This window comes from Salmo salar, chromosome 09 (genome assembly GCF_965601325.2).
Source record: "Salmo salar chromosome 09, fSalSal1, whole genome shotgun sequence".
NCBI lineage: Eukaryota > Metazoa > Chordata > Actinopteri > Salmoniformes > Salmonidae > Salmo > Salmo salar.
Window position 1 is genome coordinate 129730755 of NC_138299.1, and position 24858 is coordinate 129755612.

The 24858-nt window shown below is 42.1% G+C and overlaps 2 protein-coding genes across 23 annotated transcripts in view; one reads left to right on the top strand and one right to left on the bottom strand.

The window, feature by feature from the left end:
- Positions 1 to 3443: 3443 nt before the first annotated feature.
- LOC106597686 (alpha-2-macroglobulin) lies at positions 3444 to 23561 on the top strand. Of its 2 annotated transcripts, none has more exons than XM_045724499.2 (36): positions 3444 to 3681; positions 5794 to 5977; positions 6476 to 6632; positions 6778 to 6830; positions 7079 to 7099; positions 7270 to 7438; positions 7526 to 7610; positions 7769 to 7883; positions 7992 to 8100; positions 8183 to 8292; positions 8477 to 8644; positions 8810 to 9046; positions 9328 to 9391; positions 9627 to 9772; positions 10636 to 10785; positions 11254 to 11466; positions 11687 to 11780; positions 12090 to 12213; positions 12443 to 12668; positions 14475 to 14601; positions 15134 to 15255; positions 15722 to 15773; positions 15896 to 15979; positions 16242 to 16418; positions 16845 to 16926; positions 17218 to 17374; positions 17926 to 18000; positions 19574 to 19739; positions 19817 to 20013; positions 20278 to 20493; positions 20694 to 20812; positions 21151 to 21241; positions 21442 to 21510; positions 21724 to 21829; positions 22878 to 22919; positions 23053 to 23561. In XM_045724499.2, the coding sequence occupies exons 1-36, from the start codon at positions 3599 to 3601 to the stop codon at positions 23064 to 23066; spliced, it is 4404 nt and encodes a 1467-aa protein (XP_045580455.2). In that variant the 5' UTR covers positions 3444 to 3598; the 3' UTR covers positions 23067 to 23561. The 2 variants fall into 2 exon arrangements, with proteins under 2 accessions (XP_045580455.2, XP_045580456.2); XM_045724500.2 differs by having other exon boundaries at positions 11687 to 11768.
- The window catches only part of phldb1b (pleckstrin homology-like domain, family B, member 1b), a 101639-nt gene continuing 100154 nt past the window's right edge, over positions 23374 to 24858 (bottom strand). For all 21 annotated transcript variants that reach the window (XM_082956270.1, XM_082956276.1, XM_045724477.2 and 18 more), the window contains one exon: positions 23374 to 24826. In XM_082956270.1, the coding sequence (XP_082812396.1) occupies positions 24686 to 24826 (141 nt within the window). In that variant the 3' untranslated portion in view covers positions 23374 to 24685. The remainder of the gene's footprint in view (positions 24827 to 24858) is intronic.

Sequence of the window (24858 nt, forward strand, 5' to 3'; positions counted from 1 at the left end):
GTGTTTCGTTAAAGCCTATTTATTTTTGTTACAAGCCGTGTTTCGTTAAAGCCTGTGTAAAGTTCATTTGTTTCAATGTACCGGTAGGCACCTGCGGCTTATAGACATGTGCGGCTTATTTATGTTCAAAATAATATATATTTTTTAATTCAGTGGGTGCGGCTTATATTCAGGTGCGCTTAATAGTCCGGAAATTACGGTATATATTTAACAAAAATAAATATATATATTTTTTAATAGTTGACATACGAACAGAATAATTGGTGGCTGAATACATAGTGACCGACTGGCTCAAATTGGTCTTATGTAGCAAAATTTGAAATTGTGTTTTTTACATTGAATTAAAGTAGAGACTCGGTGCTACAAAATGGCATATCATACACTACAGTTGAGCAACAATGGGAAAGTAATTGTGCTTTGAAAGTTGGTAAACTTGTAAACTCACTTTTGAGAAAATGGCCTTTGGATGTTTTGGTACTACTACTAGAGAGCCCTTCTTTGTCTACACCCATTCAGCATTGTTCACACCCTCTTAAGCTTTAGCCCTACCCATCTCTTTAAGGGTTGATCTGTGCATTCTGTACTAACAACAGCAGTCAAGCACCCAAGCTAACTTGCTAGCTACTTCCAGACACGAATGAGAGAACAGCTCACTGAACATTACTTGCCCTAGCAGAGCTGGTTAGGCTGTTATGTTATCCAGAGCGTTGGTGACTGCAACTGTGCTGTCAGATTGTCCGTTCCTAAATTCAGAGCGACTGGCCGATGAGTAGGTTTGTTCCGAACGTTCTGACCTCACAACTGCAGTCAAGCACCCAAGCAAATATTGGCTAGCTTGCTAGTTAGCTTTACTAGTTAGATTGCACAACATAGAATGAAGGGTTTGAAAGGATAAAGTGTCTGGTTTTATGTGTTGATTTCACTTACTTTAATATAATTATTTTTGATAGAACCTCCTTTGATAGTTTAAGCCATTACCAGGAAATAGTATTGGTATAAAATAATATAATTATTTTATACCAATACAATATATATGTGGTCACACAATACAGCTCAGTATTTGTATAATTTCTTTTATAGTACTTGTTGCTTTATTAAGGGTGCTAATAATTTTGGATGTGACTGTGTGTTAAGTTTTATGTTGGACCACAGGAAGAGTTACAGCAGCTAATGGAGATCTTAATAAACTAAACTAAACCATAATACTTCAAGACTAGAAAGCATACAGCGTTTCTAGTTTCACAATGTCTTCATATCATTTATATCAGCCATAGTTGGCCTATGCAAAACTCTCTATATGACATCCACATTATTTACTTAATCTTCTTAGTTCCTGAAGGATCATGGGGCCTGATATCCACATTATTCCTAACAACACATGTTGGTTTGCTGAGGCTAATCTCGGCACCCAGAACCAAATGTTTAGAATAACAAGAGGCCCAATCCTCCTGCATTGGAGCATACAATTGCCATTGTATGAAATTACACTTATTGTATATTGATCCACTAGGTTTACTGTTAAAGTTGATGACAATATTTGGCTGTTGATAGTCACTAATGTGGATATAATGGAGAGAGTTTTGCATAGGTCAACCATGGCTGATATAAATAATATGAAGATAGTGACACTAGAAAAGGATATTTCCTGCTCACACAATGGGAAATAAATATGCTATTGGTGAGCTAATATGTTGCATTTTATCCATCCAAGCACATAGCAGTAGGCTATCGTGGCTTTTTCATGGCTAATGTCTAAATCGACAGGTGGGCTAAATCAACAGGTTAGCCAGGCTAAACAGGTATTTCTTCTCTCAAGTGTTCCCGCCAAACTGTGTAAAAAAAATTGCCTGTGCTATTTTGGTCGTCATTCTGACCGTCACATTGGTCAGAAGGCAGCGACTAGTTGAGAACTTCTCTGCATCCATACACAGAGCAAGGACTGGCCACACCTATCTTTTTGAGATTTAAAAAACAATACCTGTTCAAGTAAATATTTGTCTCAGAAAAAAAATTGAGCATACATTATAGCTCAGTGTTTATTATTTTTTTTATAGTCTTTTTTTGCTCATCTTTATCAAGGGTGCTAATACATTTCAGATGTGACTGTATTTTATGTGGATCCCAGTAAGAGTGGCTACTGCATGTGCAGCAGCTAATGGGGATCCTAGTAAACTAAACTAAATCATAACACTTCAAGACTAGCAAGCATACATATTTTCTTTAGGAAATGTCATTTTTTTAGTTTCACTATCTTCATATTATTTATATCAGCCATGGTTGGCCTATGGAAAACTCTCTCCATGATATTCACATTATTAACTTAATCCTCTTCATTCCTGGGGGAACATGGGGCCTGATATCCACATTATAATGGCATAACGACTGTTCACATTGACATGTGGCTAATTTCAGCACCCAGAATCACATGTTTAGAATAACCAGTGGTGGAAAAAGTACCTAGTGGTCATACTTGAGTCAAAGTAAAGATATCTTAATAGAAAATGAATAGTAAAGAAAAAGTCACTCAGTAAAATGCTACTCGAGTAAAAGGTTAAATGTATTTGGTTTGAAATATACATAACTATTAAAAGTAAATGTAATTGCTAAAATATACTTAAGTATCAAAAGCAAAAGTACAAGTATAAATGATTTCAAATTCCTTATATAAAGCAAACCAGACAGCATAATTTTCTTGTTTTTTTAATTTACGGACATCATTTACAAACGAAGCATGCGTTTAGTGTGTCCGCCATATCAGAGGCAGTATGGGATGAACAGGGATCTTCTCTTGATAAGTGTGTGAATTAGACAATTTTCCTGTCCTGCTAAGCATTCAAACTGTAACCTGTACTTTTGGGTGTCAGGGAAAATGTATGGAGTAAAAGTACATAATTTTCCTTAGGAATGTAGTGAAGTAAAAGTACAAGTTGTCAAAAATATATCAAGAGTAAAGTAAAGTACAGATACCCAAAAAACAACTAAGTAAAACATACTTGAGAGTATTACTTAAGTACTTTACACCACTGAGAATAGCAAGAGGCCCAATCCCCCTGCATTGGAGCATACAATTGCCATTGTTTCAAATTACTCTTGTTGTATATTAATCCACTAGGTTTACTGTTAGATTAGATGACAATATTTGGCTGCTGATATTAACATAGTGCTGACACAATGGGAAATAAATATGCTATTGGTGAGCTAATATGTTGCATTGTTCAGTCAAAGCAGAAAGCTGTAGGCTATGGTGGCTTTTTACATGAATAATGGCTAAATTGACAGGTGGACTAAATCGACAGGTTAGCCAGGCTACATAGGTTCTTCTCTCAGGTGTTCCCGCCAAAATAGCCTGAGGTGATTTCATCATCATTCTGACCATCCCATTGGTCGGGGGCTGTGACTAGTTGAGGACTTCAGCGGGAGTTGGGAGGAAACGGGAGGTGGCTGCAGTGTTCCAAACAATTTGGAAGGGTGTGACACAGGAGGGTGCATTTGGGTATATATAGCACCGTTTGTGCAACTTTTCCTGACAATCTCCCTGGACGAGGAAGAGAAGGGAGCATTTCCAAGTGCGGAGGAAGACCGGCTGTGTACCGAAGCTATGGCCATGGCTCTCAATTTACTTTTCTTTGTATTGAGCACATCAGTGATTATACAAACCGCGACATCGCGCACCTTCAAATCGTAAGTACGCTACAAAACATTTGATGTAGAAAGCAGTAGATTAAACACACAATCAGCTATTTGTATTTACATGTCTGGCTGGATGCAACAGACTTCAAATGTAGGAATGAATTATACCCCGAATTCTGCACGCTATGCAGGTGTAGAATAGCCCACCTGAACAATATAATTATAACATATTTCATATGCTCACTGCACTGATAACTGAATAGACGCTTGCAATTGTCTCTATTTGTTAATAATACAAAAATAGATTGTTAAGGCCACAGGACATCACTGTTATACATTCAGTATCTCTATCTCTGCATGTGAGGCTTTTCATTTGTTATGAGACATGCTGGCAAATAGAACTATAGATTTTTGGGTTGAAAAATCCTACTTGTGATAGCTGTTATACAGTGCATTTGGAAAGTATTCAGACCCCTTGACTTTTAACACATGTTAAGTTACAGCCTTATTCTAAAATGGATTTAATACAAAAAATATCAAGCTAGACAGTACCCCATAATGACACAGCAAAACCTGTTTTTACATTTTATTTTTAATGTTTGCAAGTGTATTAAAAAGAGAACGCTCACATGTTACATACAGTTGAAGTTTAGTCATTGACTTGGTTTTTCAACCACTCTACATATTTCTTGTTAATAAACTATAGTTTTGGCAAGTTGGTTAGGACATCTACTTTGTGCATGACACAAGTCATTTTTCCAACAATTGTTTACAGACATTATTTCACTTTTAAATCACAATTCCAGTGGGTCAGATGTTTACATACACTTAGTTGACTGTGCCTTTAAACAGGTTGGAAAATTCTTGAAAATGATGTCATGGCTTTAGATGCTTCTGATAGGCTAATTGACATAATTTGAGTCAATTGGAGGTTGTGGCAAAATGGCTTAAGGACAAAGTCAAGGTATTGGAGTGGCCATCACAAAGCTCTGACCTCAATCCTATAGAAAATGTGTCAGCGTAACTGGAAAAAGCATGTGCGAGCAAGGAGGCCTACAAACCTGACTCAGTTACACCAGCCTCTGTCAGGAGGAATGGGCCAAAATTCACCCAACTTATTGTGGGAAGCTTGTTTGGCCCAAGTTAAACAATTTGAAGGCAGTGCTACCAAATACTAATTGAGTGGACGTAAACTTCTGATCCACTGGGAATGTGATGAAAGAAATAAAAGCTGAAATAAATCTTTCTCTCTACTATTATTCTGACCTTTCACGTTCTCTTAAAATAAAGTGGTGATCTTAACTGACCTAAGACGGGGACTTTTTACTAGGATTAAATGTCAGGAATTGTGAAACTGAGTTTAAAAGTATTTGTCTAAGGTGTATAATCTTCTGACTTCAACTGTAAGTATTCAGACTCAGTACTTTGTTGAAGCACCTTTGGCAGTGATTACAGCCTCGTGTCTTCTTGGGTATGACGCTACAATCTTGGCACACCTGTATTTGGGGAGTTTCTCCCATTCTCTGCAGATCCCCTCAAGCTCTTTCAGGTTGGATGGGGAGCATCTCTTCACAGCTATTTTCAGGTCTCTCCTCTGATCATCGATCGGGTTCAAGTCAGGGCTCTGGCTGGGCCACAAGAATTTGTTCTTAACTGACTTGCCTAGTTAAATAAATTAATAAATGACTCAGTGCATCCTGTTTCCATTGATCATCCTTGAGTTGTTTCTACAACTTGATTGGAGTCTACTACCTGTGGTAAATTCAATTAGATTGAGGGAAAACATTTTATTTAAGCCATTTTAGAGTAAGTCCAACGTAAAGAAATGTGGACAAAGTCAAGGGGTCTGAATACGAATGCACATCTGTGATGTTGAAACACTTCCCCCTATTGGTCTGATTTCCTTAAATTTCCCTCTGCTTAATCATCCCCAAGACATGGTTGACAGTCCATCAAAACCACTCATTGGTATCCATTCCTACACTCTCCAAAACAGAATCAATTGGACTCTGAGTGGGACACATAGCCAGAGACAATTAAGGTCACTTTGTCCCCAACTTTAAAAAATCAGTAGGCTACAAAGGAACTAAAGAGCTGTTTGAGTACACTGCCACTTAAGTATTATTACCACAGCTGCATTCATGCTGACTCTTTCCCTTTTAGGATTTACCTGGTGACAGTCAGCTCGGAGCTGGTAGGAGGGACCACAGAGAAACTTTGTGCTCAGGTCCACCAAGCCAAAGAGCCTCTGTCGTTGAAGGTGTCGCTGGAGATGGAGGGTGGCAGCAGCACCATTCTACTGGAGGAAGACGTAACACAGGACTTCTATCGCTGCATCTCCTTCCAGGTCAGCTGCAACTGTGCTGCGTTCAGCAGGCTACGACGTTGTGGAACGCTCTGATATATAAATATTTCATGTAGAACCAACATGCCTCTCTGACATGTAGAGTATCAAGCCAGCTCTATGTATGACATTTCTAACTGTAAAGTTCCACAACGATGTGATGCGCTATAGATCAGGATCTTCTATAATACTATGGAAACTAGTACTGGTCATCCTCTACTGTAGACTCAAGCTAGCTATGCACATTCATTCAACACTTCATTGTTTTATTCTGAGTAGTCAATCATGTTTTGTGGAATTGAACTTGGATTACAGGCTGGGTGTTGTATGGAAAATGATCCAACCTATGAAAGGCAATAGCAGTTCTATTAATCATACTTCGCTATCTACCACTTAACAAAAAGCCCTATGTTCTCAAGCTACTCAGTCAGAGAGCTGTACTTTGGTTAGGAGCTAGAGGATTGTAGAAAGTCTAACAAGCTTCCGTTCTTCATATTGTAGGTACCCCCAGTGACGGCTGACAGTGTGGCCACTGTCAATGTCAGTATCAAGGGGAGGACGGACGAGATGAGTAAAATGACCAAGATCCTTATCAAGCCTAAAAGATTCCTCACCATTTTCCAGACAGACAAACCAGTCTACAAACCTGGACAGACAGGTAGTTAGATATCATCTTTGATGAACACTGGAATGTTTATGCATACTTTACAGTATATTTGTGAGGCCATAAGCTTGAGGAAAGGTCATTACTGAAATGGAGGATGGAAATACTGTGTAGACAAATGTTTCTACCGCTTTTCCAGTCAAGTTCCGAATCGTCTCGCTGGATGCCAGTTTCTTGTCATTCAATCAGATGGTAAGTTACTCTTTCAGTGTTGTCTGGGTGAGACAGACAGACTGTGTAGCTGGCTCGGCAAACGTGGTCAGAGTTAATTTGCTCTGTACTGTAACTCTGTAGATAAAGATGCCTGTACTGTAGAAACTGTTTTGGGAAGTGGTGAAATGAATATTTTAAAACAATTTTGACACTAGGCCTACTGTAATAATAAAGTTTGAAAATGTTTTTTTTGGCCAAATGCTGAATATTTTGTTTCTCTTTTCTAGTATCTAACAGTGGAGCTTCAGGTGAGACTCATTCAAATCCATTGCAACTAAAAACCAAAGCTGTATATAATAATGACATGATCTCCCTTCAAAAATATTACCTGCCAATATGTTCTGTGGCATGAATTTATACAATGCCTGTCTCTATAACAAAAATACCTACCTTCAACCTATTATGAATCTGTATACAGGACCCAAACTCCAACCGCATTGCTCAGTGGTTGAACCAGTCAACAGTGAGTGGAATTCTGGACCTGTCCCACCCCATGTCCGCAGAGGCAACGCAAGGAAGTTACATCATCACTGCATGGAATGAGAAGGGAGAGCAAACCTCCCAAAACTTTGACGTCAAAGAATATGGTGAGAAAATCTACCTGACTATATTGTTTTTACATGGTGTAGTTCAACAGACAATGAGGAAATAATATTGATATGCATTTTTTACAGTTTTACCCAAATATGAGGTCAAAGTCTATCTACCCCAAACAATCACTATTCTGGACAAACGAGCAACGCTGAGAGTTTGTGGCAAGTAAGTGCATAAGATGTAAACTGGGAAACTTTATGGACAGAGAATTAAGCCTTCATTTGTGTATTGCATAGACTGTACTTTATAGATACTTGCTCATGTTCAAAGCTGTTTGTACTATTTTGGAACAGTTAATTGTCTTCTGGTGACTTTATTTCTAGATACACTTATGGAAAACCAGTGATGGGGTCTGTCACTGCGACGGTTTGCAGAATTGCCGTTCAATATCACTGGTTATATGATTCTAGTAATATCTGCGAGGTGTATGTTATCAAAGTAAGTGTTTTTTTTATTGTTACGCCAAATTCTTTGACGAAGAACACTCACTGTTGAGGTTTTTGTAGCTGAGCTAAGCTGCCCTACAACTGTACTCATTCACCCTAGACTGACAAAACTGGTTGTGCAACCCAAATGCTCGACTTGACCCGGTTCCGTCTACGTGAATCTTTTGGGGACTTCGAAGTGGAGACTGAGATGGAGGAATATGGAACGGGTAGGAGAGAACCTTATCTTGAACGTAGAGGTGTTTACATGCTGAACTGTTAACCTCTGACCATTGCCTGTGTTCTCTCCAGGGGTCATCCTTAAAGGTAGTGGCAAGGCAAGCTTCACCAATGTCATCATAACGGTCAGTTTTGAGGATGTGCCCCAAGCATATAAACCAGGAATTGCGTATGAGGGGAAGGTGAGGACAACCTTGTTAACAAATGTTTTTTTTAACACTGCAGAGAAATGTCTTTGAATGAAGTTGTGCTGAATGTTAACATATCATTTGGCGCATCTAAACCATGCTTTTCATATCTTGTATGCAATGGGAGTGTACATTTAGTATATTGGATGTCTGCAGTCATCCTCTCCTGTGTTTTCAGATCAAGGTGACCGGTCCAGACTCTACTCCCGTTCCCAATGAGCCTGTGTATCTCTTCCTACAAAACGGTGGCCAATCTGAGAACTGGACTCTCACCACAGACAGCAAGGGCATTGCTTCTTTCTCTCTAGACACTTCTCTATGGACTTCTGATTCTGTCTCTCTGTCGGTCAGTGGTCACTCGCTCATGGTTTCCTCTATTAAATATTTAATGGTATTATTTACTGTGAATATTCAGTTTGTTCTGAGTGAGATCATTCATTTCTCCTGGTGTATTCTCCAAGGTTACTACAACTTCTTATTTTTCATACATTTTCTGTGTTTCTTGAACCAGGCTCGTTATCAAAAGGTTATGGAGGATTATCTGTACGAACAGGGTGTGCGTAGTCCTCTATATACATCTGCTTACCATTTCGCATGGAAATTTTATTCCAAGAGCAAGAGCTTTGTGAAGATAATGCAGGGCGAAGGGAAGTTCTCCTGTGAGAAGGACGGTATTGTTCTTGCTCGCTACATCATCCACGGGGTGGAGCTGAAAAGGGGACAGACGACCCTGGACTTTTTCTATCTGGTAAGGTTAAAGGGATGTTTCACTCAAATTATTTTTTTCTTTCAATTCCACCACAAGATTTGGGATATTTTACTTCAGTATTTGACTGTCATATTGTGTTTTGTCAGAAAATATTTTAAGAATGGCTTGGGAAAACCATACAGTACTTGACTTCCAGTTGAATATTTCATCATGGGTGATGCACAGTACTATATTTGCTAGCAGATCTCCAGGTTTTGGCCAGGAACTTTTCTCTGGTTATTAATGTTGACGCTGCCACCTGGCTGTCTCTTATGTCCCAGGTTATATCTAGAGGCAGCATTCAGCAGCACGGCCGTCTTCCTGTGATCATTAAAGAAAGAAAAGGTAAATAAAGTGGTCTTGGATTCTCCCGAATGCTAGCTGGAATTTTAGGAACACCACTTGATTAGAGAACATTCCTCCTGGAAAAGGCCTAATGGGATAAAAAGCTGTCACATTCAATCATCCAGATTACATCTTCAAAACAAGCTCTTACTGCACAGTATATTTCAGACTAGTCACTGAACGCTATGTCCGTATTGGTGGCTTATGGTGAGCTAATGTCCATCTCTTATTTCAGTTAACCAAGGGGAACTGATGCTCTCGCTGCGGCGGATGCCTGAGCTGACCCCTTTTGCCCAGGTGGTGGTGTACACCGTGTTGCCTGATGGGGAGGCAGTAGCAGATAGCCAAGACTTCCCCATTCAACTCTGCCTAAAAAACAAGGTAGGCAACTAGGCGTCTTTCGCCAGCTATGTGATATGTCAAAATGTAATATCGGGGCTACATGCACTACGATCAATTTCCAAAATGACTTTGCATCAGACTATGATATGAAATCCTTCAACTGCACCTTTTGGATCATCATAAATCCGTTGGGTCTGTTTCTGTCTAGATGTGGTCAGAGCTCAGTGGTGGTGTAGATGAGTCAGTGGTTGGTCACTAGATATAGTAAGCAGTTGTGGTCACCCTCAGAGCACTGGCTCCGTTTGGGCTGCTCCATAATGACAGAGCTGTTAGTAGACCTCAGCATAAAAAGTGTGTTGAATATCTAAGCTGAGGCTTTTGTGGCGCAAGCCCCACAGATGCACTTACTCATGATATGCTTCTGCCAGGTAAGCCTACTTTGCAGTTAACAATTGAATTGTGTTTTTGGGGGGGGAAATATTTCTGCCAACCCACAAGATGGTTATCACATCAACTGGTTACACACTGAGTGATAGTCAAACATGCACACCGCACAGACCGACTGGGGTAATATTCATGGTATGAATTGGCAGACATTGTTAGGTTTGGCTTTTTATGCCAATAGTGGCTAACCGGGGCTGGGATGTCAATGTTGCGTTGCTTAGATAGTAGCTGAGACTTACGGTGTTTGCTGTGGAACACGTGAGAATTGCATGTACTTTCAGAATTGTTTGGCGAGCTACTCCTAGGTGGGCTGCGACCTACTGGTAGCTTGTGATGGACCTGTTGGACACCCCTGCTCTACACAGTACTAGCATTATTATGTTGTGGGCTCTGTACTTGAAATGAACCAATGCGTTGGACATGTATTCTGTGATTTCTCCCGCTTTTCTCCTCTCCAGGTGTCCCTGAAGTTCTCGTCCCTCCAGGAGTTGCCAGGGGAGAAGACCTCTCTGAGCCTCCAGGCCCACCCAGGGTCTCTGTGTTCTCTCAGGGCCATCGACCAGAGTGTGCTGCTGCTGCAGCCTGAACAGGAGCTCAGCCTGGACTCTGTACGTTCTCCATGGGCCGCGTCCCAAATGGCTCCCTATGTAGTGCACTACTTTTAACCAGGGCCTCATTGGGGTCTGGTCAAAAATAGTGCACTATATAGGGTGCCATTTGGGACAGGACACAGCCCATCACATTCACTTACTAACCATTGACTCACCACACTAAGCTGAAGCCTAACCATGATCACACATCTCCTTTGGCATTATTTTTGTGCACCCACGTTTTTCAAGATGGGATTTGGCTCACTTTCAGCTTCCTCTAACCATGTATTAACCACTGTCTGATACTTAAAGTTTAGAAGTTTTAACTTGTGGGACTATTTTGTTGGTTCTGTTGTGCCACTAACTCGAGTGCAGATCAAGTATTGTCTATATGCACTGACCCTATAACCTCTGACCACGCTCTGACTGTCGAGATGCTGCGGCTTTTAAAGTCAGTATTACTAGAGGTATATTACTTCTCCGCAGGTCTTCAGTCAGCTGCCTGTTCAGAAGTTGTCTGGATATTCTTACAGAGTAGAAGACCCCTACCCATGCCTTGGATATCCTCCAAGATTTGAAGAGATGATCCTTCCACCCGAACCAAAACCGGTCGAGGAGTTGGTAGTACCTGATTGGGGGAAACGCTCATTCTGGTTTGGCCCCAGCAACGACAAAAACGATGTCTACAGCATCTTTAAAGTATGAGACTCAAATAAGTTTGTCTGTTTGGAATATGGAGAATGTATATGTAAGAATCTTTGTAAAGTAGACACTGAATGCTGTCTCTGAAGTGAGTTTTCAGAAATCAGTAAAAAGATGTGTTTTTAAATTGATTCAACCAATACCCAAAACTGAAATCCAGGTATGATATGACCTTTACACGCTGACGCTGTTCTATTGCTTGTACTTTTCATTTTAGGAAGTTGGAATCAAGATCCTGACCAACTCTGACGTGAAAAAACCTTACAACTGTAACACATACTTTGCAATGAAACAAAATGGTATGATGGAAGGTATAGTCATCGAATGGTGGTCACCACATTCTGTTTATAGACTGTTTACTCACTGTGAATGATCATACTGTGTTCTCGACATGGCTCATCTTAATATTTTTTTCTTTTCCAAATTATATTCTGTCTATACACACCATTTATATTCCCACTCTAATATCTACTTGGATTGTTTGTTCTTAATCCTTTATTTGTATTGTTGGAGCTAGTAACGCCTGCAAATCTGTATGTGACCAATAAACTTTGATTTGATATGCTAATGAATAAACCTTTCTAGTCTCAACCTAATGAAGGATTTGTTTCGATTTGCAGTTCGTCCCATGAACATGATGCCTAAAGAGGAGAGCTCACCAACCCCTGGAGCCTCTGACAAGCCTAAAGAGACCGTCCGCACGTACTTCCCTGAGACCTGGATCTGGGACCTGGTTCCTGTGGGGTAAGCATTGTGACAGACGCCATATTTGTAGTCCACCACGCATCCCTTTCCATGGGGTTCTGGGCTGACAATGCCTACTAATATGGCAATACTGAAACCACAGGCATGTCTTTGTCCTAGGGGTCGATTAAAAAAAAAAAAAAAAATCACCTAGTCCGCTATTGAATTGACCATAAATCATGTGCTTTAATGTATTTCGTTTTTATTGCACCCTTTTCACCACTACCAGACATACAGGAAAAGTGAATGTTGACAAGACTGTCCCAGACACCATCACTAAGTGGGCTGCAGGGGCGTTCTGTACTTCCCCAGTGGGTTTTGGCCTGGCTCCCAACACTGGCCTCACTGCCTTCCAACCCTTCTTTGTGAGCCTGACGCTGCCCTACTCTGTCATCCGGGGGGAGGTGTTCACACTCAAGGCCACAGTGTTCAACTACCTCTCCAAGTGTATCATGGTAAGTCCCCCCCCCCCAGTGTTGTCTCTTTCTTTACCTCTCCAGTCCCACTTCATTTGGGTAGGCAACTAGATTCAGCTGCAGGCCAATTTGTGTTGGCGCAAATGGTCGGGGGGCAGATGATAATTTAACAGCATTGACTCCGGGATGCTGGCCTTCTAGGCAGAGTTCCTCTGTCCAGTGTCTTTTATTGGCCAGTCTGAGATATGGCTTTTTCTTTGCACCTCTGCCTAGAAGGCCAGCATCCCAGACTGGTGTTTTGCGGATTCTATTTAATTAAGCTGCCAGTTGAGGACTTGTGAGGTGTCTATTTCTCAAACTCGACACACTAATGTACTTGTACTCTTGCTTAGTTGTGCACCGGGGCCTCCCACTCCTTTCTATTCTGGTTAGAGCTAGTTTGCGCTGTTCTGTGAAGGGAGTAGTACACTGCGTTTGTTTGTATGAGATCTTCAGTTTCTTGGCAGTTTCTTTGTTTCTGCCTGTAATCAAACCCACAAATGCTGATTCTAAAGAAGGCCAGATTTATTGCCAGTTTTATCAGCACAACAGTTATCAGCTGTGCTAACATAATTGCAAAAGGGTTTTCTAATGCTCAATTAGCCTTTTAAAATGAAACTTGGATTAGCTAACACAACGTGCTATTGGAACACAGGAGTGATGGTTGCTGATAATGGGCTTACGTAGATATTCTGTAAAAAAAATCAGCCGTTTCCAGCTACAATAGTCATTAACAATGTCTATACTGTATTGCTGATCAATTTGCCATATTTTAATGGACAAAATGCGCTCTTTCAAAAACAAGGACATTGGAAAGTTTCTTCCGTGTGCAGTTGCAAAAACCATCAAGCACTATGATAACTGGCTCTCATGAGGACCGCCACAGGAAAGGAAGACCCAGACTTACCTCTGCTGCAGAAGATGTATTAGTTATCAGCCTCAGGAATTGCAGGCCAAATAAAGCTTCAGAGTTCAAGTAACAGACACATCACCTGTTCAGAGGAGACTGCGTGAATCAGGCCTTCATGGTCGAATTGCTGCAAAGAAACCACTACTAAAGGACACCAATAAGAAGAGACTTGGCCAAGAAAAACAAGCAATGTGCATTAGACCAGTGGAAATCTATCCTTTGGTCTGAGTTGAAATTGAGTTGTTTGGTTCCAACCGCCGTGTCTTTGTGAGACGCAGAGTAGGTGAACGGCTCTCCGCATGTGTGGTTCCTACCGTGAAGCGTGATGGTGTGGGGGTGCTTTGCTGGTGACACTGATTTATTTAGAATTGAAGGCACACTTAACCAGCATGGCTACCACAGCATTCTGCAGCGATACACCATCCCATCTGGTTTGCACTTAGTGGGATGATAATTAGTTTTTCAACCGGACAATGACTCAACACACCTCCAGGCTGTGTAAGGGCTATTTGACCAAGAAGGAGAGTGATGGTGCTGCATCAGATGACCTGACCTCAACCCATTGAGATGGTTGGGATGAGTTGGACCGCAGAGTGAAGGAAAAGCAGCCAACTAGTGCTCAGCATATGTGGGAACCCTTCAAGACTGTTGGAAAAGCATTACTCATGAAGCTGGTTGAGCGAATGCCAAGAGTGTGCAAAGGGTGGTTACTTTGAAGAATCGAAATATATTTGAACACTTCATTTTTTGGGTTATTTCATAGTTGTCACTATTGTAGAAAATATAAAGAAACCCATGGCTTTTATTTTTGCTAATCTTTGGGGAACAATCTAGACGCTGTGACGTTTTTGAGAAATCTAGTAAAGAGTTGCAATTGACCCATGTGTTTCTCCTAGGTGAAGGTGACTCTAGCTGAGTCGAACCAGTTCACAGCCAGGCCATGTGAAGGCTGCCAGTACACCCTGTGTCTGTGTGCTGAAGAGAGCAGGACCTTCAAGTGGATCCTCACCCCAACTGCTTTAGGTGAGCCATGCAGTACTCTGTCAATCTCTCACAAGGCTCTTGCAGTAGACTCCACATTTACTCCCTACACCTAGGCCCTTGCCCCCTAACCCTTCGCTGCTTGCAGATCTGTAAGGTGTTAGAAATATGGTAGAAGCTCCACTACACTGCTTATACCCATCCACACCTTTCAAATATGCAAATAGTGAAGGGTAGGGAGTGATTTGGAAGCAGTGCATTAAGACAGGGTTGTTGACTTCACACAGCTCTCATTAGACTGAAATTTCCGTAAATGAAATGATTTATCTGATGCACAAATTCCTCGAATATGACATGCTCAAAGATCTACCTCAGCCACTGATAACCCCTATCAGAGAAATGGAGGGAGGGACCAAGGAGGAGAGGGGAAACGAGGGATGGCACAAAGGAGGGAACAGTTGAGCCAGGGTACATGAGTGACTGAGAGGCTGGAGGTGGAGTGGGTAAAAGGGAGCAAGCTGATGGGTGACTGGTCTAGACTAGAATGTTAATGTTTCCCTGGACTGAACTATAGGGGAGGTGAGTGTGAAAGTGAGCGCCGAGGCGTTGAAAACTGAGGACCTCTGCGGCAACGAGGTGGCCACGGTGCCAGAGAAAGGACGCATTGACACCGTTGTGCAAACACTGCTGGTAGAGGTGAGTGTCTGTCCTGTATAGCAAGTCCACTGTTTTTCTCCCACATTTAATTAGAGATCTGGGTTTTCAGTAACACTAGGTCAAGGGTGAATACAGTAGAATTTATATTTTGATGAGAGGAGACCAACATGGTTTGGTGTTTAACTGCATTTGGGCTTGAGACTCCAGCCCATGCCTAATAAATTGAAAGCGTGTGTATATATATTTTTAATAAAGAATTACTTGGTGCATATCTTTTACATTCATTTTAGATTAAGCTGTATAGCTGGACCTACACAACAGATGGTCTGGGATGTAGACTTATCTTAACATTGGTCTACGTTTCAGGTTTTAAATGTTTGATTTTGGAGTGAAATGTACCTTTAAGTGGTTACCATATAAATTCTATGGTAGAATTAACTTGAGTTGTCGTCATTACTGTTTTTTAAAAATGTATTTTGGTGCTGTTTCACTTTCCCTCTATCAGGCCGAGGGAACCCAGGAGACGGTCAGCCACAATGCTCTGCTCTGCCCTGCAGGTAATCTACTGACGTCTATCAGTCATACTTTGTCATAATTAAGTTGAAGTGCATTTGTTTTGGTTTAGATGACAGATACTTTTTAATTGGTTATCAAGTCTCTCTCTCTCTCTCGTCACCAGAGGGCCCGGTGGAGAAGGACATCTCTCTGAAGCTGCCTGAGGTGTTTGTGGAGGGCTCTGCCAAGGCGTCCCTCTCAGTACTGGGTGAGAATTATCCATCTGTTTTGCTGAGTTCACACCTACTCATTTTTTAAAAGTTTTATAACGTTTTCAGGATATGTTTTCCATTTTGGTGCAGATGAAATGTAGGCAAGAATTTTTCATCCCTCTATATATGGATGTGGATATTCCACCTGCAGATCTATGATTGCCTTAAGGTTATGGGTGAGGATCAGGATAAGCATTGGTTAAGGTAAGAAACGGGGCTCTGCTGGTCGAATATCCAATGGTTGGTCTCGTTCACCAGGCGACCTGATGGGTCGGGCCATGAAGAACCTGGACAGCCTGTTGCAGATGCCCTATGGCTGTGGAGAGCAGAACATGGTGCTGTTTGCTCCCAATATCTACATCCTCAACTACCTGCAAAGCACCAGGCAGCTCACCATGGAGATCCAGACCAGGGCCACAGGCTTCCTAGACAGTGGTGAGTGAGCTGGGTCCAGTTCAGTAAGGCACAACATGTTGCAATTATTGTCAGACATGTTTAGTTACAGCCTGCACTCCCCGTTTTACTCAGTAAATATGTTATTCTCCCTACTGGACATAACCCTGGTGAAATAGACCGCTATCTATTCTGAAGACTATTGCTTAACTTAATGCATAGAGTGGGATATGACAAGAGAATTTGCAGTAAGCCTTGTACTTTTTAAATAATGAGCTGTGATTGAACAGGACTCTGCAAAGATCAACACTGTCTGACAGTGTGCTGTCTGATCCTGTGTTCATCTCACCTCTGACTAGCAACAACCTGTTGTATATATTTGGCGCTGAACCAGTTAACGTCACCTTCCACATACAGTACAAGTCCCTAGAAGGAGAGTCTTTATTCATTTGGCCATTTGTGTTGCAGGCTACCAGAGGGAGCTCAACTACAAGCATGACGATGGCTCCTACAGTGCCTTTGGGAAGAGCGATGAGTCTGGAAACACGTGGTCCGTTCAATTGAAGTCCACACAGTCATAATGCCTTCTCTTAGATTATTCCTCAATTTACCTTTTTTTAAGTCATGAAAATGACATTAGCTTAAAGGGGGTTGCAGTATGTAATCAAGGTAGGAATGTGATGGTCTCAAATCCATACTAGTATGTGCTATGGCAAATATAGTTGGCTTCAGCACATACAGTATGGCTACTGTTATCTAGAGTCTATGATCCGTAGTTTAGGCAAGGCTCACCACATCTAGTCCGTGTAACTCCAGTGACATCTGACCTGTGTCCTCTCAGGCTCACCTCCTTTGTGATGAAGTCCTTTGGAGGGGCCAAGCCCTACATCTTTGTGGACCCCGCCCACATTGCCCAGGCCAAGGCCTGGTTGGCCAGTCACCAGCAGACGGATGGCTGCATCGCGTCAGTGGGGAAACTCTTCCATAACGGCATGAAGGTAAAGGAGTCAGAGCTCAGTGGGTAATAAGAGGATGAGTATCCTACTGCTGCCACCAAATGTGCAAAGGTAACGTTTAGGGCAGAGATTCAGCAGGAGGTTCTGGTGCAAGTTTCCCGTTCTATTTAGAGTGCAATGGTGGAGTCTGCATAAAATCCTAGATAACTAACAAACAAAAGACTTAGTACTTTACATACCTCATATTGCACTGACTTGTAGGAAAATGTACTGTTCAGGCGGACCTTAGGACCCCACGTGTGCCCCGACGGAGCACATACTGAGCACAACAAGAATCCCAAGCATGTTTTTGCCAGTCCTGAGAACACACCACCTCCCTAAAGGGACCTCAGTCTGACTAGTCCCGACAGCTTTTATGCATCTCCTAAACAGTACTCTTAGTTATTTCCCCCCTGTTCTTTATCTTTGTGCACCATTATCATGTGAATGTTGTTTTCAACACCAATGTTTTTACCTGATATCAGTGTGACTTTGAAACTCTGTAACACCTTGGAGTGTTGGATGACGTTTACTGGCATCCTTTGTTGTCATAGGGAGGGGTCGGGGATGAAGTGTCGCTCACTGCCTACATCACCGCTGCACTGCTGGAGCTGGATGGCAACACTTCTGTGAGTTATCAGCTCTTTCCATATCCAAGTATTTTTAAAATGTTATTGATAAACAAGGTCACATTTGGTGATTTTTATCAAAACATGAACTGCTCTAGTGGATATTTCTGCTTAGCCGTCCAACTACAACACAATTCTAAATAAGACCATATCACCCACAGAACGCCTCGCCATGTATTCTAATAAACCACTTCCCAATATACAGTTCCTTCTGGGAAACTATTCAGACCCCTTGACTTTTTCCACATTTTGTTACGTTACAGCCTTATTCTAAAATGGATTAATAAAATGTTAAAAATCCTCAGCGATCTACACACCATAATGACAAAGCGAAAACATGTTTTTAGGAATGTTTACAAATGTCTTGAAACTAAAAACAGATTCCTTATTTACCTAAGTATTCAGATCTTCTGCAATAAGGCTTGAAATTGAGCTCAGGTGCATCCTGTTTCCATTGATCATCCTTGAGGTGTTTATACAACTTAATTGGAGTCCACTTGTGGTAAATTCAATTGATTGGACTTGATTTGGAAAGGCGCAGACCTGTGTGTGTGTGTATATATAAGGTCCCACAGTTGACAGTGCATGCCAGAGCAAAAACCAAGCCATGAGGTTGAAGGAATTGTCCGTTGAGCTCCGGGGAAGGCTACAAACACATTTCTGCAGCATTGAAGGTCCCCAAGAACAGTGGCCGCCATCATTCTTAAATGGATAAAGTTTGGAACCACCAACGCTCTTCCTAGAGCTGACCGCCTAGCCAAACTGAGCAATCGGGGGAGAAGGGCCTTGGTCAGAGGTGACCAAGAACCCTACGGTCAGTCAGAGTTCTGTAGTTCCTGTGGTGATGGGAGAACCTTCCAGAAGGACAACCATCTCTGCAGCACTCCACCAATCAGGCCTTTATGGTAGAGTGCCAGACGGAAGCCACTCAGTAAAAGGCACATGACAGCCCACTTAGGGTTTGCCAAAAGGCACCTAAAGACTCTCAGACCATGAGAAACAAGATTCTCTGGTGTGATGAAACCAAGATTGAACTCTTTTGCCTGAATGTCAAGGGCCACATCTGGAGGGAACCTGGCAACATCCCTACAGTAAAGCATGGTGGTGGCAGCATGCTGTGGGGGTGTTTTTCAGTAGCAGGGACTGGGAGACTAGTCAGGATCAAGGCAAAGTACAGCGATCCTTGATGAAGACCTGAGACTGTTTTGCCTCTGGAGAGACCTGAAAATAGCTGTGCAGCAACACTCCCCATCCAACCTGACAGAGCTTGAGAGGAATGGGAGAAAATCCATTTTTATATGTATGTGTTTTTGTCCAATTCTTCTCTGCAGATCCTCTCACTGTACACAGTATATACACTAGTCAATTTATTTATATTGCTAACGTTATTCGGTAGTCATACCTGTATTAAATGTCTGGGTTGTATTCATTAGGGAGCGCAATGGAAAACCCATGAACATTTTGCAACTGAAAATGTGCATGTTTCTTATTGGTCCAGATAATCCCTCCCAGTTTCAGTGTTCCTCTGTTTGGTGCATAATAAACACAATGCTGTTGTATGTGGGTGTGTCAGGACCCCATGGTGGAGAAGAGTCTGGTGTGTCTGAAGGCAGCAGTGTCTGACCAGCTGGACAACACCTACACCATGGCCCTGCTGTCCTACACCTTCACCCTGGCGCAAAACCAGGACATGAGGGCCAAGCTCATCACCCACCTGGACAAGAGAGCTGCTACCTCGGGTATGTCTTTGTCTCTCGGTGAAAATGTCTGTCTCTACCGTTCTGTCTGACTGCTGGGAAACTGACAATTACCACAGGTGGCAATCGTCACTGGGAGAGAGCAGAGGCTTCTGGGACAAAGACGGACTCTCTGGAGGTGGAGATGACATCCTATGTGCTGCTGGCGCTGCTTTCCGGTCCCACCATGCCAGGCTTTGGGCTGGACTACTCCACTGGCATCGTCCGCTGGCTGGCCCAGCAGCAGAACCCCTACGGAGGCTTTGCCTCAACACAGGTACTTTATTGGTCTGGTGGACATTCACTCTAGCAACTCATCTGCCAATCGCTCCTACTGTTAGTACATGGATCACACCAAATCCTTATTTGTATATGAAATGTAGTAAATTGGACATTGTATTAAAGCCTTACAATCACTTCATAACACATGGATTTCTTTGACTTGTTGTGCTTCATTTTATTGATTCTCTCCATCATACCCAAGCTATAGTCGATCAGGATTTGTTTTAGCAACAGTACTTCTCTCTTCCCCCGTCACCAGGACACAGTGGTAGCACTGCAGGCCCTGGCCAAGTACGGTGCTGCCACCTTCAGTCCAGAGGGCGCCAGTACAGTCAGTGTGAGCTCGGCCGGAGGCCTGAAGATGGAGTTTACTGTGAATCAGAACAACAGGCTGCTCTATCAGGAGCAGCAGCTGAGGGAGGTCCCTGGGGACTACAACATCAAGGCACAGGGCAAGAGCTGCGTCTTTGTGCAGGTCAGGCTCCAGTCGTTTTTCCCTTTGCTGCCTCTCAGTACTGCATGTCTGGTTTGTGTTCAGTAGAGCACACTGTTGCACAAAAACGAACGTTTCAACCCTAGAATTTCAGCATTCGTCGTAATGCATGTGTGCTACTATACATTGAAATGTGTATGTTTTGATTTCATGCATCTCAATAGTATCGTCTGTCTTTTCAGATCGCCATGCACTACAATATTCCCCCTCCTCCTGACTTCTCTGCTTTCAACATCTCAACACAGACGCTTGGGAAATGTAACGGCACCAAGAAATCTCTGATAGTGTCTGTGGATGTCAGGTACAGTGGTATTCCTTTTACCCTTGAAATAGCAGCTGAAAAAAATGACTTTTTGGGCGACCTGACCAAATTCCCAGAAATATGAGTTATAGATCTGTCATCCTCATTGACAGCAAGTGTTAGATCTCTTTTTATGCTTCCCATTAAGTATAGTTTTTGCGGTTTTGAACAGCAGAAAATAAAAGATTTCCAAGCGGTTTTGATGATTTTCTTGTTTTGTCAACTTAAATTAAGCTAACTAGTAGAATTTTAGCAATCAGGAAATGGCGGAGCGACTTCTGCGTAGTTGCGCCTTTTTAAGATAATATCCATCCTTCATCTGACTGTGTGACTGACAGGTACAATGGTCGGCGAGAGGAGACCAACATGGTGATCATCAATGTCAAGCTTCTCTCCGGCTTTGTCCTGGACAAGTCCTCCCTCAGGCCTGTGAGTCAATAAGAGAACCTCAGGGCCAGGAGTTTTACCAGTTTGGGGAACACTCCTGACACTAAGTATAATCCCCTTGAGGATGAATGTATAAAATGATAATGGCGTCTGTTCTAATTGTAAGTATTATCGTTTTGTCCTTTGAACGTATCAGTTGTAGTGTCTATGACACTATCTTATCCTGTGTTCTGTTCTTCCAGTTGAAAAATGACCCCACTGTCAAACGAGTTGACCTGGAGGAAGGACATGTCATCATCTACCTAGATGGGGTAGGAACATGAATAATGAATGTTGCATCTAAACGGGTCTGTCTTTATCGGTTACAGAACCTAGTTGGATGTGGTCTCATTTGCATCTACACACTGGATTTAACTTGAACAGTAACATCAAAGTAAGACTGTAGTGGCTGTTTTATACAGTAACACTATGTGAATCTATAACATTGAACTGCAATGTCAACTGTATTATTCCTTTTCTGACAGCTCAAGCAGAAGGAAACGAAGACGTACAGCCTGGCCATAGAGGAGGATGTGCCTGTGAGGAATCTGAAACCAGCTGTGGTGAAAGTGTATGACTACTACCAGACAAGTAAGAATTCCATCTAACACACAGTGACATGTGTAGGGTTGCCAAGAACTTTCAATAAATTCTGTGCTTTTCCCAAAATCCCAACTGCAGGATTTATGGAATACCAGGGTATTTAAGTTTCCTGTAATTCTGCAGCCTTAAACGTGACTTCATGCGCAGAAACATTGTGCTCCCCAAGGGTTTATGGAAAAACTGGTACTCTATTCTCAAATAGAAAAAGAATAACACTCGCAACTACATATTAGACCTTGTGTCAAACTCGTTCCAGAGGGCCGAGTGGGAGTTTTTGCTCCTCCCTTGTAATTGTTTGCTTGAATTAAGGTCACTGATTAGTAAGGACCTCACCTGGTTGTCTAGGACTTAATTGCGGTGGTTTTCGCCCGTAGGCGACGTTGTTGCCGGTGAGGACCTGCCTTACAACAGGCTGGACTGAGGTCTTGTAGGCCTATTGCGGACAGTCTGAGCACTGATGGGAGGGGTTGTGCGTTCCTGGTGTAACTTGGGCAGTTGTTGCCGCCATCCTGTACAGGTGTTACACTGCGAGGACTATCAGCTGGCCGCTGCGTCTCACAGTACAGACATGGCAATTTATTGCCTTGGCCACATCTGCAGTCATGCCTCCTTGCAGCATGCCTAAGGCACGTTCACGCAGGGACCCTGGGCATCTTTCTCTTGGTGTTTTTCAGAGTTGGTAGAAAGGCCTCTTTAGTGTCATAACTGTGACCTTAATTGCCTACTGTCTGTGTGTATTAACAACCGTTCCACAGGTGCATGTTCAAACCTTTTACAAATAATCTTTGAAAGACAGGGTCCTGAAAAGGATATATTTTTTTTCTGTAATGGAATACCAGTTTCCAAACCACCCCATTCTCTGAAATATTTGCCACTGGCATACCTGTCAAGGTTACGTACATAACTCCGGTTCCTTGAGGAAGGAAACAAGACATCACCAGTATGGGCCCGTTGGTTCACCCCTGCAGTGGGAGTTTAATGATTGACAGGGAAGTAGTTATCATTAGAAAGGAACTGACCTCTTTTCTGTTCTCAGGTGATGAAGCTGTGAGTGAATACAGCTCCCCATGTGCGGAGAGTAAGTCCATAACAGCCTTTCTATAACCATACTTCAGTTTGTGAAATGAGCTTAATTGACAAATTTAGATGACCATGTATGTTTACTGTTTTCAGAGGGAGTAATATTCTATTGATGTTTGTCATTTTCACAGGTGACAGTCAATGAAGTGTGAGAGCCAATCACGCTGACTGGACCTGGGCTCAACTAATTGCTTTCCTATTTAGGAAGTACCATTTTATTTTTTAGGCAGAGCTCATAGAACCCCTCCATTTGGTGGTTACACATTGACCAACTTGTAATCTGTTTCAATTGTGTTCATTTACAATGTTGTCATTTAATAGATGGGCCTTAAGGTAAAATCGTAACTCTTTGTTACTTTGACTTCTGTTGTAATCCTGCTATTAAAGTGATTGTGAACTCGTTATGCAGAAAGTTATTGTAATGTTTCTACTGTAAATGTTAATAAAACCAGTCTCCGTAACATCTGTTTTAATAGATATAATCTATACATAACAGTGTACCATACGGGAGCATATTGAGTGTGGCATACTGTTAACTGAAGTGTATTCTGACCATTAGACTTCTGTTGAAATGGCTTTTTGTACAATACTGGTTGAATGAGTAAATGACATTTTACAGTAAAACCTTTTTCTAACACTACCTCTGGCCAATGCTGAACATTTGGTTACACCCATTTCAGTGTGGGGAAAATATATTAAGGTATTTTCTGATACTTGAGTGACATGGTTTACAGTACCTCAGGCAGGTTATCCAGAAAAAGATGCAACTCAATTTCACAAAGCTAAACAGGTTTACATGTTCAAAAACACAGCATAGTCTTCTCTAAAGCTATTCAGATGGTGATTTATGTAGCATGTCTGAATCCTTTACAATGTCAAGCTACCAGATCATGACGCTCTAAAGCTGAAATGCACCCTGAATCCCTTTGCACTTGATCTGAAAGAATTGGAAAGTAAGCAATAGCATATGGCAACAATTTGACCTGGCGTATCTGAGAGCAATATGGAACTACCACGTGTTTCCCTATCCAATCTGCTCAGCTCTACAGCAGTGCATAGGATGTAGTGGAGGTTACTGTTCAGTGACAATTCAACAGATTGTAGACTGCACGATTCTGTGCCAATAAGGCGAGATGATAGCATTATCATGACATGTACTGTTTGGTTGTAGGCTGGCAGTGATGGAATGGCTGCTTGCGCAAGGGTTCAAGTCATCAGGACTTGGCAAACGGACTGTGTACACCCTTAGCTTACTGCTGAACTAGATTCCACTAATGTTGCCAACTCCTAAAGTCAGATCAACAGTTCTCTGATGGGAACAAATTGAGTGTGGACTCCCGAGTTGGTGTGTTGTCTTTCTCACTAGGTTTATTCTCCATTTAATAGAATTTCCTTTACTTTGAGCTAAATAGGTAGTCAGGCAAATGCCTTTTGTATTCTATATAAAACAACCATCGGTATAATGCAATATTCCATATAGTGTTTAAAAAAAGTTAACTATCAAAGACACATACACAAGCAAGATCTCAATTTGGCAATATAGAAAGTCTGACAGTATTGTCACTTTGGTTATATACAGTGTCTTTTCCAGGACTCCCTTTTTCAATCCGCAAGTAGAAAAACATCTATTGTAAAGTGATTTTAAAAATAGATGTAATGAACGTAACAAAATAAAGGCAATTTCCCAATACTGGGAGAGGTTAAGGCCCTAGAAGGAAAGGCCTGAGTCTATTGAAGTGTGTCCCTGCACACAAGTCTCCCCTATTAGTTGATGAACTGCGTGTAGCCCTCAGCTCCGGTTACTATGACGTCCATCCATATCCTCATGGCCTCTGGGGCAGGGGCCACCATGTAGTAGAGTCTGTCGTGAGTCTTCACACAGAAGGTCAACGAGGGATTGGGGCTCTGGGATTGCAGGGGAGAGAAAGGTCAGTAAC